The sequence below is a fragment of the Leptinotarsa decemlineata genome, unplaced genomic scaffold, assembly GCF_025532065.1.
Source record: "Leptinotarsa decemlineata unplaced genomic scaffold, Ldec_3_MD MMD2_tig00002082_RagTag_RagTag, whole genome shotgun sequence".
NCBI classification, from domain to species: Eukaryota; Metazoa; Arthropoda; class Insecta; order Coleoptera; family Chrysomelidae; genus Leptinotarsa; species Leptinotarsa decemlineata.
Genome location: NW_027412573.1, coordinates 713,597 through 732,500, shown reverse-complemented (window position 1 = coordinate 732,500; position 18,904 = coordinate 713,597). Strand labels below are relative to the sequence as shown.

The 18,904-nt window shown below is 34.9% G+C and overlaps 1 protein-coding gene across 2 annotated transcripts; it reads left to right on the top strand.

Moving 5' to 3' along the window:
* Nucleotides 1–5,195: 5,195 nt before the first annotated feature.
* On the top strand, nt 5,196–17,008 carry LOC111504913 (pupal cuticle protein 20). 2 transcript variants are annotated; one of them, XM_074176767.1, is made up of 4 exons: nt 5,196–5,225; nt 14,744–14,964; nt 15,037–15,291; nt 16,682–17,008. In XM_074176767.1, exons 1-4 carry the CDS (start codon nt 5,211–5,213, stop codon nt 16,794–16,796), a joined length of 606 nt encoding a protein of 201 aa, XP_074032868.1. In that variant the 5' UTR covers nt 5,196–5,210; the 3' UTR covers nt 16,797–17,008. The 2 variants fall into 2 exon arrangements, with proteins under 2 accessions (XP_074032868.1, XP_074032869.1); XM_074176768.1 differs by lacking the exon at nt 5,196–5,225 and adding an exon at nt 8,059–8,147.
* The last annotated feature ends 1,896 nt before the right edge of the window (nt 17,009–18,904 follow it).

Below are 18,904 nucleotides of genomic sequence, written 5' to 3'. Positions count from 1 at the left end.
CAAGTTTGACAATGACACGATTCACGCATGATCTGTCAAAAACAGTGTTGCCAAAAAGATACCAGCAAAAAAATCACTCATTATGTACTAATTTTATGATAGTTTTATTATGCTTATGTTATCAGCAGCTCTATATACAGGCTGATTCACGGTGGATGGCACATTAGACGTTTCTGGTGAACCAGACAACGGATCACTTTGAAAATTTAATGGAGGGCATATTCGGACATTCTCTAGCCAACTAAAATATTTTCGACAATGCGGTGTTGCCGCTTCTATTAGAAAGCAGTAGCAACTTTGATTTTTCAAATAGAACACTCTGTATATAATATTATTTTTGGAATCTCCAACAATTGCCCGACAACTTTTCTTGATATTTCCCTATACCTATCTGTTACCGTTTTCGAAATAAAAATTAATTTCAATTTTTTTCTTCGAAAATCATGACTTCTAAAAATGCCGATATCTTTTAGTTAAGAAGTACTATGATATCGAAATTTGGTTTGGAGTTAGGTGATACTTGGACACTTCCCACACGTTAGCCTAATATCCGTTACTTCAATACAGGGTGGTAAAAAAATACAGTTTTTTCGTTTGCTTGAAAAAGTTGCTGAAATTTGATTATTTTAAATGGAACACCCTGTATATTATTGAAAATTTGGAAAGCTGCTGAAATTTGCTTTCTTTCTATGTATATCATACCTATACCTAACTAGTCAAGTTTCGGACTTATGAACATTTATTTGTGAAAATGTCCCTTCAGAATGGTATTTCCATTCGGTATTTGGTAAGCAGGCCATGATTACTATTTGACAGTAGCGTTGTGACATTCTCCTAATAATATCGACATTTTCGTCACTTCAGAAGTTGCAAATACCTTCAAAACGATGGAACAAAACTATTCAAACGAAGTTCTTATGAATTTGTTTATTATTTTTGGACAGTGTGACAAAATTATCAGCAGAACATGTAGAAAGTTCAATGAAATGTATCCGAATCTACCGCCAATGAACCTCAAGAAATTTATACGAATTCAGAACAATTTCAATGCATTTGGATCAACTTTAAAAGCACCAAGAAACTTGCCTCGACCCGTAACTTTCGAAGACAACCAGATTAATGTCTTAGCATATTTTCACGCATTTCCCGAGTCATCGATAAGAAGTGCTGAAGAAGATTTGGGTATAAAATATTCATCGGTTCAAAGAATCTTGCGAAGACATAAAATGCATGATTATAAATTCACCAAAATTCAAGCAATGAAGCCTCAAGATCCTCAACAGAGAGTAGAATTTTGTGAAATGTTGTTGACACGCATTCAAGAAGATCCACTTTTTTTAAATAAAATTATTTGGACTGATGAATCGAAATTTTCGAGAGAAGGGATTTTCAATAGAAAAAATTTTGCATTTGAAAGCGCCAACATTTTTTGGCTTGCTTATCAAGCGTTACAAACCTTCCAAATTTCGTTTGATTTTGCGTTGAGTAAAGAAGCAGCCTTTTCATTAACAGAATTTTCCTTTTCATTTAGCATATTGACAGAAGGCTGTTGATCGGCTGCTCGCGGGTTTTCATTAATTATGTCCACACTCACAATGGGTTGTTCCAGTTCAGAAGGCTGTTGATCGTCTGGTAATGATAAAGTATCTATCTATACCGAAACCGAAAGGAATCCTACAGAGGATTTTATCGTTTTGCACTTTTCTTAAAGAGTCGGAAGAATCCGAAGATGACACAATATCTCCCGCAGCACATTCGTTTATTCATTAGTAGTTCTGACCACACACGAACCGCCTCTCATCTTCCATAATAATTTTCCTAAGAGCGCCACAATCGCAATAAACCCTTTCAGACATGAAGGCAATAAATCTTCATCAGATAATTTAATAAGTGTATTCCTGCTCACGATTTTCGCACTAATCGAATACGATAAAGGCAAGTATGCATTTATCGCAATATATCAGATTGTTTCACGGATCTTCCACTGTATCAAATGATGGTGAATGAAATAATGCAATAGACAATAGTATGGAAAATAGATGATTGAATTATCACGAAGTTCGCAACTTTTCATATTAAAAAAACATGCCCGAAGAAGCCATTGTTCTCCATTATTATCCCAATCCGGTCTGTAACATTTTCAACATAGGGAATGAAAGCTCTTCCCTTGACCAGCCTAGCTGGGGTTCCTTTAGTGTTCTCTCTCTCTCCTGGATCAAATGGCCTTCTAGAATTCTCTTTCGCTATACCCATTCAGTTTAAAGACATTTTTAGCTGATTGAGTTCCTCAGGAAGACTGGCAGGTTCACAGATAGGCCGTGCTGACACATTATAGTCTGAAGTGGTCTCATAAAGACAGATAAAACTTTTGAAACAACCTAATATAAAGATGGAGTTATAAAAAGCCATAACCTTTCTTTCATGAAATTCAACCAACGTGTCAGCACAGAAAAATTATAAGAGCTTCAGGTCGTTCAAATTTGGTTTGGAACCGGCCAATGCTGGAAAAATCAATGTGGCGTAAATCCGGCAAGCGCAGATGATATAGCTAATTGTTTCCGATTCATTTATTCTTGAGTATATTGAATGTTGATACAGTCTATAAGATCAAGCTTTTATTTCACCGAGACGCGCCAGGATGAATGTCGCCATCGTGAGTGACAGCTTTGCCAGCAACTGTAATTTAAATTTACGTAATATCAATTTGTCGGACAAATGATGCCTGAATAGAGCCATAAACATAAAATATATCATTTGCGATTAAAATCTATTGTTCGGCCCATAAATATGCATGAAATAGTAAGTTTAGTTTATAAAGAAACAGAGTAGTTACTTGATAGGTAAATTGCAAATTATCCCGTGTAATAATTATGGTTTTGCATAAAGGGCAGGGCTTTTACGACGTTCTTGAAATTGATCTGAGATTTTAGAGCGGCAGATTAAGATTGTGGAACTGATACAATTTTCCGCGGAGGCCTTCAAATATATGCGGTAGCAAAAAAATCTCTGAGACGTAACTGGAGTGTTAGAGTATACCGAGAGTTGAAAACAGAACCAAAAAAAACAATGCATTTTATAATCGAAAATGAAAACTTTTCAATGAAAATAATTGGTTTGTTTTTTTGCAAATATCTCAAAAACCGTTTGACATATTTTAAATTTGAAAAAACATTCAATGCTGAAATTATTGATAAATATACGTCGGATAAAAAGTTATATAAGTTATATGTGGTACACAGACACTCGGAAGAAAACTAAATCTTCCATACAGATAACTTAAAAGAATCGTCACACACACACACAGTTGCTTTACTCCTTGCGTGAATCGTAGTAATTTAAATAACTATAATTATGGAGCGTTTAAAATAATGGCTTCTGAATAACAACAAATAAAAGTGTTAATTTTCGTAAATGGGTTATTCTGCTAATTTTGAGCTCAGGGATACCAGAATTTCGTCGATTATATCGAAGACCTCAACTGCAAATAATGCTTATAAGTGGCTTTTATCTACACGCCCAAAGATGATTGTATTGTATAATAAAATCGAAAGTCAGAGGAAAACGAAAAAGACCTAGCGAAAGTGTATATTGATGACCTATTCATTTTGTAGAAATGTTTATTGAAAATAGGATAAAGAAATTAATATTTCTGGAGTTTTTTCCCAACACCAAACCGTTATTTTAACACCTCGACACGTGTTTCGATCACCAAGTGATCATCTTCAAGAGGAAGAGTAAACTGAAACGTTAATTTTCCTCTTGAAGATGATCACTTGGTGATCGAAACACGTGTCGAGGTGTTAAAATAACGGTTTGGTGTTGGGAAAAAACTCCAGTAATACATAATAATAGTATACATTACTACACAAAGATTCCAAACAGTGCTTCACAAGGATAAAGAAATGTCTGACTCATTTATTTGTTTGGACCGGTTTCAGTTTGTTGAACCATTTTCAAGTTTACTCAAGTTTACTTGAAAATGATTTAAAAAACCAAAACCGGTGATAACAAATATAGAACTCAGTAGAAATCAGACAAAAGTAGCGTAGCCAGGACTTTTGTTCGACTAAATAGAGGGTTTTAAACTAATTCTACCACTTTTCATAATCATGATTCGGCCAGCTACACAAACACCACCTTATACCAACCAAGCGGCCAAGCTTAAACGTATCATTGTTTGTCGTGAAAAGTAATGATAACTTTTCTTTCTTTCACCTGCTCCATGCTAAATTTATTTTTTTAATATATCTTAAATTTTCTGGGGGGGGTCCAGACTCCCGGACCCCTCTTTCGCTACGCCAATGACCCAGCTCAACAAAAAAACCACAAAAATTTTGGAAAAAATGTATTTATTTTTCACATAACTTCCTTGCAGCTATACGGTTTTTATAATAAGAACCGTCTTACTCGTAAAAATAGCCATTAACTGCGGCATCACGTCTTCATCGTTGGAAAATCTTTAACTACTGAGGCAATTTTTCAAGTTTGGGAACTGAAAATAATCCAAGGGGGCTAAATCTGCGAAGCATGTATGCATGAGGTTAATTCGTTAATTTTGTTCATTGCGGTAATGGATTTGTGAGCTAGTGCATTGTCTTTTTAAAACCATACTTTAAAACCATACTTTTTTCTAAGCCAAATGCGGCCGTTTTTGTTTGATTTCTTTACAGAAACTTGCAACGAGTTTTTCTTACCTTTTGAGTCCACTGTTTTGATTGTTTTTTGTCTTGGGTGTGAAGTTCTGGACCCATGTTTCATCCATGGTTATGGAACGACGCAAGAATTCTGCTTTGTTGCTTTGAAACGTCGCTTCTTTACCGTTTCTGGAATCGTCACGGCTGCCGAAAAACACATTATGTTTCAGGAAAAGAGGTTTTGGCTTTTTACTAATCAATAGTTATACAAAAATATAGGAATCTTCCAAAAAAAGTAAAAAAGCCAAAACTTTTTGTTTCAAAAATAAAACTCTCCTAAAAATATACTTCTTTCAATTTGAACAAGATTCATATGGCTGGGGCTTATTCAAATTATCCAATGAATGTCATTACGTACTGTCATCGATGATATGAGTAGGTTTAACTCATTCGTGACATATGTCGTGATTAAATGAATGAATTGTATACTTCGTTTAAAAATGTTATCCAGTTTGGTGCTGAAGGGACATTAAGGCAAGTGTCTTATGCCGAAACATCTAATGTCCGCCATTGAGGATGACATTCTTCCATGTACGTGAAATTTCACCTCTTCCATTTAGTTTATTGTGTAGGAATCCTGTGAATGATATCTGATTCAATTCCATCTATACTTATAAATTCGAAAGTCACTCACTTCACACTCACTCATTCATCTCTGTTTCCCTGTACTGGTAATAAGTCCTAGGAAGCTATATAGGTCGTAGATGCGCACTAAAAAAAGATTTTCAAATATTCCAACTGGGGCACTACCATTTTTATTTGTAACTAACGTTACTGCAATTTCATCCTATACAGGGTGTAACTGAATAAGTGTAAAACATTTAAGGAGGTGATTCCTCATCGAAAAAAAAGATAGGATCTTTCATATAAATAACTTTCATTGGAGCATCCCTTGTTAAGATACAGCCCCTTGAAGGGGGTACATAAAATTTGTATAACAATTTTTTTCACAACCACTGAAAAAGTTACAATATTTGTACTACCAAAAAGACACTTAGCCAGAAATTTATTTGGTTTACCCCATGACTGTAAGGGGTGGAAAAAGCAACCCCTAAAATTTATTTCCAATGTAACGTTTTGTCTTATTATTTGTTTACCATTTAAAAATTTATTTCCGATAGCCTGTTTCATTCTAAACAAAAAATGTCTCTTGGGTTTTTTGCCCAGTTCGCAACAAAAAATTATTTCAATTATTTTACGAACAACTGCAGAGATAAATCGTCATAAATGCGAAAATACGAAACTTATCTATCTAGTAGGTCGCTATTAGCGATAGTGACAATTAAATTGGTATGACGCTGTCAGTTTTTGAATTTTCGAAATTGAATTAATACTAGTTGTGTGTTGTTGTTCTCTTCTTAATTTGTTACTTTGATAATTCACTTGTTATTAAAATGGCATACACAAATGAGGAAATGGCTGATATGCATTACCTTTACGGTCTGTCGCAGGGGAATGGGTTAGAAGCTTCTAGAAGATATGCTGAAATGTATCCTCAACGGCAGCTTCCTTCGCATGAAGAATAACCTACTACCAGTACTAGAAAGGTTGCTTTCCAGCTAAATGTTGATCATATGACTGTATTTCGAATTTTAAAGGAACAACTCTTATACCTTAACCATCTGCAACGAGTACCGGCACTGTTAAGAAATTGGGACTTTCTGAAGACGATAGAATTCACAGACGAATGTATTTTTTCTCGGGACAAGATTATTAATTTTTATAATTACCACATATGGGCTGATGAAGACCCTCTCGCTATTTTCGAAACTAACCATCAAGAACAGTTTTCTCTTAACGTGTGGCTCGGAGTTATTGGGGATGATTTAATTGGCCCCATTTTCTACCTCCTCGATTAAATGGTGAGGCATACGTTCCATTTTCAAGAGAAGTGCATCCAGTACTGCTGGAGGAAGTTCCTTTGGGCGTCAGAAGGGATATGTTTTTTATGCATGATAGGGCTCCCGCCCATTTTAGTCAAGTAGCACGTCAGCATTTAACTGAAACATGTGCAAATCAGTGGATAGGTCGAGGAGGACCACAGAACTGGCCCGCTCGATCCCCTGATATCGATCCTCTTGATTTCTCTATTTGGGGCCATTTACAGCATTTGGTTTATCGTACTCCAGTTCGCGATATAGAGGACTTAAGAAATCGCATCATCGATGCGTGCAGGGTAATCAGAGAGACTCCAGGAATATTTGAGCGAATACGTGGCTCAATGCGCCGACGTCTAGACGCATGCGTAATGTCTGAAGGTAGACATATTGGACATTTACTATGATTTCTACATGTTGTGTTTTGTTATAAATAAATTAGTTTTGTTTATTACCCTTTAATCGTTTAATGCAGGTATTAACTACAAAATAACAATAAATCCAGTTCGCATTTTTGACGATGTCTCTCTGTAGTTGTTCGTAAAATAATTAAAATAATTTTTTGTTGCGAACTGGGCAAAAAACCCAAGAGACATTTTTTGTTTAGAATGAAACAGGATATCGGAAATACATTTTTAAAAGGTATACAAATAATGAGACAAAAAGTTACATTGGAAATAAATTTTAGGCGTTTTCCACCCCTTACAACCATTGGGTAAACCAAATAAATTACTGGCTAAGTGTCTTTTTGGTAGTACAAAACGTCAGGTTAATTTCAATATTGTACCTTTTTTAGTGCTTGTGAAAAAAATTGTTATACAAATTTTATGTACCCCTTTTAAGGGGCTGTATCTTAACAAGGGATGCTCCAATGAAGTTTCTTTATATGAAAGATCCTATCTTTTTTTCGATGAGGAATCACCTCCTTGAATGTTTTACACTTATTTAGTTACACCCTGTATACTGTCTTTAGGTTTCCAGAAGGGTTTCTGGTTAAGCATACAGGTTCCTCGATAGGTGTTACACTTCTAATCAAGATGCCCGAACATATTTGTTATGAAGAAGTAGCTGAGAAGGAATTAAACAAACCATCCGAAACGAATGAAGCTCACTGCAAGTCCAAGCAACGCATAACGATAGCAATTCAATAAAAATTCTAATGACTTGCAACACAAGGTTCTGAATTACGAATTTATCCATAATGATATCAATTCCGAATTCAAATTTTAACACATTATGGATACATCCGATAGCAATTATCAGCAATTACAGCAAACATTCAATTTAACTTAACATCGAATCTACTAAAAAATGTAATCGAACAAAACGACCAAGTTCTCATCCCAACCCAACCCATAATTGAATGAAGCGTGCATCATCCTTGAAGCCCATGGGCAGGCGATCTGGATTGAAATTAAGAAATCCTTTCGAAATGTCGATGTTCTTCATCTTCGCGAAGGGTGCAAGGGGGGGGCGATTTTTTCGATGAAAAGGTGCGGGCCGGACCGTCCGGCAGCTATAAATAATAATTGTATCGGCATTACGGATCATACCAACATTTTACATCATGAAATTAGTAAGTAGATAGTTAGTTCTTGTGAAGGGTTGTTGTGGAGGGGTTTTAAGTGGTGGTTTGTGAAAAGTGGCGGTTTTGTGGAGATTGCTCTCGATTTATTTTGGTATTTTTTGGTAGTTTCGAAGATGGGAGTTGTCTTTGGAATTTTATAGTCTGGTCCATGTGGTTAAGACTTTTTACCTTTATCAAAGTAGTTTAAAGTTTGCAGTAAGCTTACTGGAAAAGTTCAACGATTTTCCTAAAACTACCCCTCATACCAAAAAAATATTAAAAATATAATAATAATAGCCTTTTCCAAATGGAATATTTTTGTTATTGTATAAAAAAAGATATTCATGTATTCAAAATATATTGAAAACATATTCAAAGTAAATTTCCATAAAACTCATTTTAAGAGATCAATTACAGTCGTCTTATACAGGGGTGCGCAAAAGTCCGGAATAAAATTAATATCTTTTTAACCAGTATTTTAGGAAGAAAACACTGGAACACGTCAGTTTTCATTTTTTTTTCAACCCCTTAGCTGCAACCCTCCCCAACTTTTTTTTTCAAATGCAAACCTATGTCGTGTATGGGCTCGTAAAAGATGGATTCTGACCATACCCTTTATTTTTTTTGTGGGTACAACGAAATGAGAAAAAACTCTTTAGAAAAGTTACAAATACCTAACTTAGTGCTATCTACGGGTGAATTAACGTAACAGATGCTGAAATTGGCCTCCACCCTCTACTTGGCAGGCTCCTAGGCGATGGTAAAACCCGTCTACGGAATTCCGAATGGCCTCAGCCGGTTTGTTATGTGATTCCATTCTAATTCTGCTTTTTAGATCTTCAATATTAGCCGGCCTATTTTGATTAACCTTGTCTTTCATATAACCCCAATGAAAATAATCTAATGGCGTTAAGTCTGGGGATCTTGGCGGCCATTCGATTGTACCACGTCGTCCAATCCAGCGTTCTGCAAATATGTCATCGAGATATTCTCTGACATTGATACCAAAATGTGGTGGAGCGCCGTACTGTTGGAACCAAAGTGTTTCAGTGGGGATATCTGGATCTGCTTCATTGGAAAACATAACAGCTAAAGCAGGGACTAATTCAAAGCGTAAAAAGTCTAAGTAGCGGGCAGTTGTGAGGTTTCCCTCAAAACAGTATGGCCCTACATTTACTTTCTGAGGACGCTGCGTACGAGCTTCGCATATCCAGTGTGGGTTTTCCTGACTCCAGAATCGATAGTTGTGCCTGTTAACTACTCCATGTAAATAAAAAGTAGCTTCGTCCGAAAAGAGCATGTTGAGTGGAAATCCATTATTCTCGTCACATCGCCTCATTATTTCCTCACAAAATTGCAAACGCCTGTCTTAGTCATCTTCCAAGAGCTCTTGGACAAGACATACCTTATATGGGTCGTATTTTTCTGTTTTCAAAAACCTCCCAGTCGTATGTCTAGACGCAGGATGGTTTTAGGCTAATGAAACCGTTGACAACCATGGATCTTCCTGCAGAGATACGGCAATGTCCAATTTTTGATCTTCGTCTAAAACATGTGGCCGGCCACTTCTGGGCAAGTCCTTCACTGTGTCATGTTCTTCAAATTTGTGTAAGATCTTACTCACAGTAGCTTGGGAAATGTGATTTTCTGGATATTTTGCATTAAATAAAGTTCACACCTCACTTTGACTCGGCATTCTATCCCCACATTCCAACAATATCAAGACTTCGGTACGCTGCCTCTCCGACAATACCATTTTTGTTTAGCAAATTAAAAAAGAACACTTTGAAGGTACCCAATTAATAAACTAAACATACATACAATTTCAAATTCACCCAGAAATGCCACAATTTTAAAACTGAGTCAAGATAATAGTTCTTATCAGGGCATTCATTTTGGTACAAAAAATGCAACAACCTTTTTTTCTTTTTGAGGTACACTGGTCAACAATTGCTTGGGATGGAACTAATTTTATGTGTAAGTTTTTGGTGAAAAAATAAAATCCACAAAATGTTGATGCTACATTACGTTATCAGTTTTACACATAAATCAATAAAACTTGTTGTGGTGCCTGGCCCGGTTGGTATGTCCTTAAAATTTGTAAACTCTTAGAAAGTAGGTATTGGTGATCCTTAGCAATTGTTGAGCAATATACATCATCACCACTTATTTGTTTTTTGCAACGTTAATTCATCCGTAGATATCACTAAGTAGGTATTTCTAAATTTTTTGGTTTCAAAAGAGTTTTTTCTCAATTAGTGGTAACCGCATGAGTAAAAAAAATAAAGGGTATGGTCAGATTCCATTTTTTACGAGCTTTTCAATGAGCCCATACACGACATAGGTTTGCATTTGAAAAAAAAAGTTGGGGAGGGTTGCAGCTAAGGGGTTGAAAAAAAATATTTCATTTTATTTCCAATAAATGCGTACAACGTGACATCAACTGACGTATTTAAGCGTTTTTTTACTAAAATACTGGTTAAAAAGATATTAATTTTTCCGGACTTTTGCGCACCCCTGTATAATTTGTTTATAAAGGAAAGCTGTAGTAGTATTAGGTTCAATAACATATAAAAGATAATATATTTATTTATTCATAATGATAAAGGCAATGATTATGTTCCGTGAGAAAAAATTCCAATTTCATTTTGAACATTTTCAGGGTCAAGCTTGATTTCAGATTGTTGGTTTTTGTCAAATATTCATTAGTCCGCTCTCTCTAATGATCTTTCTGATAATTTGTGTGTGTTCTTATTTCAAATAGAAAGTAAATCTTTCATGAAAATTATTTTTATTCTAAAAAATGTACACACCCAATTTAAAATTATGAAGTACTCGTAAATTCGAAAGTCTATGATTTTTGGCGAGTTTATAATACTTAACTGGTTTAACTCTATTTGCAAACGGGTCGCAAACAAAAGATTCCATAAGCGTTCGGGTCGTTTTACTACCTGCAGTGACGTACGTTTGAGTAATTAATTAAAAACATTTGTGGAAACTTATAAACATGTGTATTTATTCATAATAAAACGTATGTTTATTCAAGAAGTTATTTGGTATAAGCAAAAAATATGGTGTGGATCTTCGTTGAATGATTTGAGGTTCTACAATTTCCCCAACTAAATTATCTAATTTCCACGTGTGATTCTCTTCTTTTAAAATATCCGGATGCGGAATCGACATAGTGAAGTGCATTTTGATGGCTTTTACCTTAAATGTCGTGTGCAGAATAATAATATTTCTTTTTTTTCTGATTGATTCTGCCGTTACTTGATGAAGATCCATAGTAATTTCATAAACTACAGCTACACCTCGTAAGGTGTAGTTTATGAAAAAAAAATATTTTCTGTACCATCTTGTCATTATTTTTTCGATTCAGAACTATTTTCTGTTCTGTTTTCCCAGCTGAAATTCAATCTCTTTGAAGTGTTTTTACAATTTCTGTCAGTCTATCACTGGACACATACTCTGATCTTCTTTCAAGGCTGTCATTATTTTGTCGGTGGTCGATAATTCTTTCTTAAAATAAAATTAATGTACGTTTCTTCCAACTGCAAGTTTGTAGTTTTCATCTACAGTCACAGTTTTCCGTCCTGAAGATAGCTTTGGTAATTCCACAGCTCCATTTTTCTACCTCATTACACTCTCCTCATGTAAGAACTAACCCTAAAAATACACTCCATACCTCAAAATCGATTTCACTTGACTAAAATATCTCCAAAATATTTAAAAGGTAATTATCTGAGTTAGGAATTTGTGATTATCAGTCACAGATCCGTTCAATCATTTATATAAAATGAAAAGTATCGAGTCCAGTACATAACCTTGCGGTACTCCAGTTGGTTGAAGATTCAGTCTAGTTTTTCATGTTATTTTTGTTGCTGACTATTACCTTACCTTGAAATCAATATATTTCTATAAATGAAATAACCAATCTCGAATTTTCAGATACAGAGAAAATCGATAATTCAAATAATATTCGAAATATTGTCCCCACTTTTCTGACTATACTACAAACGAATTCTTCACAATTATTCCTCGATTCCTGAAAAATCTTCAAAAAATAATCATAGTTTAATATTTTTCCCATTGTACAAATTTTATTTTAAAAATAAAATTGTTTATTGATTCTTCCAATTCTAAATTGATATGTAACAGTTTAAAGTCAGATGGCGAGAACAAATGAAATATCTAGTAAATTGGATATGGATTCAGGTGTTCCCCAGAGTTCCATTTTGGGACCGAAACAATATCAATTCATCTGGTAGATTTACTCTTTTGCGAACGATACCACAATTTACTGGCATAGTGAATCGCCGAATAGTCTGTAGAAGAAGGTATCTAGAGATAAAATAATCATTAACTTCTGGTGTGATTTCAAACGTCTAGTATTCAATGTCAATGAAACGAGATTGATTTCTCTGGACCCTGGACTAGTATACCAGTTTGCAGATGATACATCGGTTATAGTGTCAGCCAAAGCCCTGTCTACCCTCTCCAGACAATTATCCCAAGCAGCTCAAAAAATGATTGATTGGTGCAAGGAAAATGACCTAAAATTAAATACAGGAAAATCAGGGCTTATAACATTCAGCAAATCCCAAAATAGGCTAGAATCGATATATGCCAAATTGCTTAACAAATCTATTCCTGAAATAAGTGATATTAAATTCTTAGGGGTCACACTGGAAAATAATCTTACATGGGACATCCATCTAAACAAACTTAACTCTAGACTGGGTACTACAGTAGGTCTAATCCGTGCACTAAGAGATCAAGTATCATTAGATAGTCTGAAGATATACTATTATGCGCATATTCAATCTATTATTCAATACGGAATTATTTTCTGGGGATCATCCACACAGTCATATAAAATCTTCAAAACTCAAAAAAGGATAATTCGCTGTATGTTAAAACTACCTCATAGATCAACATGTAGACCACACTTCAAGATGCTAGACATATTAACAGTTCCTTCAATCTATTTTCTGCAATTAGTCATGTTTGTCAAAAAACATTATAGTATCTTCATGAGAAACTGTGATCTTTACTCAAACCAAATGACTATAAATACCAGACACAAGAATGAACTAAGCATACCGAGACATAATTCATAATTTTTTGAAAAAGGACCGCATTACAAAGCCATAAAAGCTAATCAATCTCTCCCGAGAGAAATTAGAAATAGAGAAAACCACAACAAATTCAGACTCTCAGTCATTGATTATCTAAAAACCAAAGTTTATTATAGTTTCGACAGTTGGTGATGGGTCTCTATGCGATTGCACCATAACTGAGTACTGCGCAAAATTCTTTTAAAAATTCTTTTAATAGTCCTTCTTAAATCATCCAACATGTAATGCTGACCAATTATAAAAATTGTGATATGGGAACTGTAGTTGTAATAAATATCACCTATTGCAAATTTTAACCCATTGACGTCAATGTAGATTTATAGGAAGGATATTACTATTACTATTATTATTGTTACTATATTATTATTCAACCGTCTTATTCATTATTGTACTGTACCTTATTATACTATTATTATCATTATATATAACAAATATTGTAAATATCAAAACCTATTGACGTTGACCTGTTCATTGTAGATTTATATGGCAATAAAGGATATTATTATTATTATTATGTATTGAGATTTGAGGACACTCTTTTTTACTAGTACACTAATAATCAATTAAAATAAACTTAACCTATATTTGCCTTCATCTGGCCAATCTGAAGATTTTTTTAAGATAGTGTAGAGTATGCTAGAGAAATCAATAAAAACATTGACCCCTTCAGGAAAAACATCAAACATTTATTAATAACCAGACCATTACGAATATTAGTGGAGTTTTCTACACCAAAGTTCCAAACAGTGCATCACAAGACCCTAGTATAGTTTTCATGAATTTTACAATGATCGATTCTGAACAGAAAACTTGTATATTCTATATTATATTTGAGTTGGTACTTCGTTTTTTTTGTGGCAATTTCATTTTTATTCAGCTAGTAGGCTTTGTCAGCTGGATTTGGTCTATAGACAATAAAGTGTATTCATTATTATCATGCAGACAGGTTTTCAAAACTAAACGGATCCTCACGTTACATCAATTTATTTAATGAAACTATTATCATATATTTTCAATAACAAACATTCATTTCCAATTAATAGTGATTCACATTCTTACAATACCAGAAATAAAAATGATATCAAATTGAACAAGCCCAAACACTCCTATTACAAAAAATCTCCCATCAATGCAGGCTGCCGTTTTTTTAACTGTCTTCCGAAAGAAATAAAATACGCGGGATCCCTGGCGGTTTTTAAGTATAGACTTAGGGAACTCCTTATCAGAGAATGTTTCTATACTGTTGAGGAATTTGAATTATACTTTTCAATTTTGAGATGATATCGAAGTGTATTTTACATAGTCTATGTTAGTCATCATTGTGCTTGTTTCGTCCTGTTTGTCAATTAAAACTTAATGACACTGTTTTCGACTTTTCCTATCTATTGTTAACAATAGTTGAAAGGATTAATAAATATTTTATTTATTTATTATTATGACACACCCTGTATATATACACTTTTTCAGACAATTTTCACCACCCTGGCTGGAATAGCATTCGGAGCTCGGCTAGACTCCTCCTACCTACCCCCAAGGGTGGGCACAGGGTTCGGAACGGGTGGAGTTTTCGGAGGAGTTGGTACTGGAGGCTACGTAGCCCCAATCGGGGCAGTCCCCGGAGCTATCGGAACAGGATTTGGGGGAGTTGGTGTTGGATACAGAAGCGGACCTCAAATTCCAATAATCAGGTAAATTACTTCTTCAAAAATATTTGCACTGGCCTATCAGTACAGTATAACTCATGTATCTTCCTCTTCAAGATACGAGAACAACCCCAATCAAGGCGACGGCAGCTACAGTTGGCTCTACGAAACTGGCAACGGCATCGCTGCCCAAGAGCGAGGATTCTTGAAGAACGTGGGGCCTGAGGGGGCCCAACAAGCTGAAGGTGGTTTCTCTTACACAGCTCCCGATGGCCAGAGGATCAGCTTGCAGTATGTAGCCGATGAGAATGGATTCAGACCCGTCGGAGCACATCTACCAACCCCGCCACCGATCCCAGATGCTATTTTGAGGTAAAACCATTGAATTCAATGTTATTGGTGGGTTCACCAAAGTATTTCTGAGGCTTTTTTGGCGACTATTCTTTTCTCATCGATTTCCTTGTTATTACACTTTGTTTTGGGGACCAGTTTCTATCTAAACCATTGCATTGCCATTGCAAAACCAAACCAAACAACAGCGAATGAACAAATGCATGCATTTTTGCGAAATTATGTGCGAAAGCCGGCTGAGTAGTAATCTCCTATTTAATGTGAGTTTTTCGAAAGATCCCAAACGTACAAAACCCTCATGAGTTGAACGTACGTGCTGGTATTCTTGACAATTCCATTCTGGGTCCTTTTTTTCTTCCTTCATCAGGTGTTTTCTACCCGCATTTGCTCCAAAATGCCATAACACAGCTCTCATTAAAATAACAGGGAATGGTAACATATGCATTGAAGAAGAAATTATGTTTCAACAAGAATGACCTCCTCGGTCACCAGACTTATGGCCTTCAGTTCCTACTTGACTTACTGGAAGAACTGCACAAGGATGAATCGTTCCGAATGAGGTATCTCTTGAGCCCCATTCCCACCTTCCCCACCCGCCCTTGGTTAGATGGTTGATGGTGTCTTAGTTCACAGAAATGTAAATTAGGTAAAATGGACTCGTTTGATTTGTACAAAATCCGTACACTTGTTTCAAGATAATCAGAAACCACCAAAACTGCAAGTTGTGAAATCTAATACTGTCATACCCACTAATAAATACCTATCTTATGAGTTATTATAGTTGCGTCACCCTGCAATTTTTATTAAAATAGTTGCCCAATTATTTCTTATTAGATCTTCAGTGATGGATTTCTATGATATTTCAAAATTGCTGTGAGGTACTTTTGTTTTAAAAACGCGGATATAATTATTGTGTATTTAAACTTTCACCTATTGTAGCAAATGTAATCTGATAGACCATATTTCATATTTCACATGATTAATAACGATATAATAACAATAACGACGAGTTTGTTCATTTATTATGCAAAACCAGTTACCACAGTGGATGAAGTGAGTAGGATGCACACAAACATGACTGATATTTCGAGGTGTGACTAGTATTCCTACCCACAGTGGGTACACTTTACTTTGCCTACGACTTCTGTCGACCAATTTTTCATGACTCTGACGCATAAACCAGGCTAAATTTGACCGATGGCATGGGTAATGCTGGCAAATATCGAAACAATAAAATATTGATATTTTGGATGTCACAGATTCCGATCTAAACACCATCTATCAGCAACTGTACGCAACAGCAGCCATGTCACTACAATGTCTCAAGGTCTTATGGTGATAAAACAATATCAAATCAGTTACCACATCCACGGTCTTGTTTTCTGAATCGACATACATCTGCTTCTTTCAGATCTCTCGAAGCAAATAGGTTAGAAGAAGCAAGAGGAGGATATAGAGGAGATGAAGGCCAGTACCGCCCCGGAATTGGAGAAGGGACTTACACTTCCGGTGGGTACAGATACTAACTAGCAGTTGAATGAGGAGACATAGAGCCAGTTCAAACGACATATCATAGTTCGGATAGTGACGGAGGTTTTATTTTGAAATATATTTATATATAATGTAGGAGATATATAATTAATGTATTTTTAATTTATCGTGTGTAATACTGCAGTATTTGTGATTTCCTGTGATGTTTATTAGAAAAATAGCATGGGGAAATAAAGTATTCCTATTATATATTCCGTTTTCTTTCATCATTAGTATTTTCTTTCCTAAGCAGATAATGTTAAAATGGCTGTTTTATATTTTCTGTGTGGACTTGGCTGACTATTTATAAAGATTTCAAGAGTAAAGTTTCATTGTGTTTTATCTGAGAAATAATTGATAATATAAACTAAGGGAATACAAGAAGGGGTGAGTATTTCTTTGAAAAATGTCTGAGTAGTTCGAGGGCTGAAACAAGCAACAAATCAATATTGATCTTTAAAAGGCATATATTGGTAACACTGAAAAAAATCTTTAAAAGGCCTATATTGGTGACACTGAAAAAAGTAATAACTCTCAATGACCACAGAAACACAGTATACTATATACAGTAATCCCACTTCGGGTGATTTTTGGTTTGAATTTCCTACGCGCAGACCCAGGAGTCGCAGTCTCAGGTCTGCGCAAACGACGAGTTCAAGACAGACACGCAACCCTTCCATAGTTGTCGAATTTCATGGGTTTCACCCAACCTACTGAAAAATTTGTTTGTTGAACACTACATAATTACTTTTTTACTTCTTCAAGTCCTACATAATTCGAAAAGAATATGCTCCACAGATAATACTAATATTTTTGCACTCGACGCGCGTTTCGCTAACAAGGTTAGCATCTTCAGGCGAAGCAAATTGATACTGAATCTTAAGACAAGGGTTAGCTGTTTGTATACCTAAAGTGTTTTGGTCCGATGTGGGCTTTGTTTGTTAAATGCTGATTATCCTAATTGATTTTTCGGTAACACAACACAACAAAAAAATATTTTTTGAATGTTTCCTACACTAACTTAGTCATTTTCTACTAATTTTGGGGTGATAAAAACGAAAATAACAATGAAAAATTTTTATTAGCTCTGGTTTTTGAGATACACAGTACTTAATCTTAAAGAGTAGTTATACTATACGTGAAAAGTGAAAGTACATAAAACAATATTGTTATGTTTCTTTTAGAATATTTTAAGTACAAAATTAATAAAAAAAAACCACCACATATATAGCAAAAGCTATCGACAGAATTCACACACTTTCGAGGCATTTCAGATCAGCACTTAAATTAATTTAAAAATCAACTTCACACGATAATTTCAATAGCAACCACGTGCGTACAATTGACAAACTCACATAGGTTATGTTTACTACTTAAGAACAGCTGATGGGGGTGTTATGTAAACAAACATGTGTACCAACTGTTGGTGATGAAATATTTCATTTGTTGAAAACTCAATATACATATATATAATATAATGATACTATATCTTGAAAACAAGAGCTAATATATAATTTTTATGGTCACTTTCGGTTTTAACACGTAGAAATACATTAAAATCATCTAATTTCAACCCCGAAACAAAAACTTTGTTGTGTTGTGTAATTAACTAGATGAACCAGTACCTGCAAATTAATTTGTCAATAGATTAAAAAGCGGACAAATTAATTTGCAGGTAGTGGTTCCACTAGTTAATTACCGAAAAATCAATTAGGATTATTATCATTTCTGAAGACCTTTTGAAACAAATGATAACATTACGTCTGAGGAATCTGTGTCAATCGACAGGGATCCGAAATTTGAATATAAGGACTTACATGTTCAAGTTCAGCGAATAATTTTAAATATTCATGAATGCTTGAAGAAGGAAAACTGTAACACTTCACAAAATGCTATTGTGAATAGAATATGCGAGTTAACGAAACTATCTCGCTCGACAGTTCTTCGAGTAATTAAAATAAAGGATGTCATTGACCATGCATGGAACGAAAACAAAGAAATAAAAAATTCGTATACGTTGATGGTGCTACAAAAGATGTGATTCGGCGAACAATTTATGGTATATACCAAAAAAAGGAAGTACAAACCTTGGAAATGATTTGGT

Excerpts from the sequence above, each read along its gene's own strand:
- LOC111504913 (XM_074176767.1), top strand. Across the intron at positions 14,965-15,036 it reads CCTCAAATTCCAATAATCAG|ATACGAGAACAACCCCAATC; the intron begins GTAAATTACTTC and ends TTCCTCTTCAAG. Across the intron at positions 15,292-16,681 it reads ATCCCAGATGCTATTTTGAG|ATCTCTCGAAGCAAATAGGT; the intron begins GTAAAACCATTG and ends TGCTTCTTTCAG.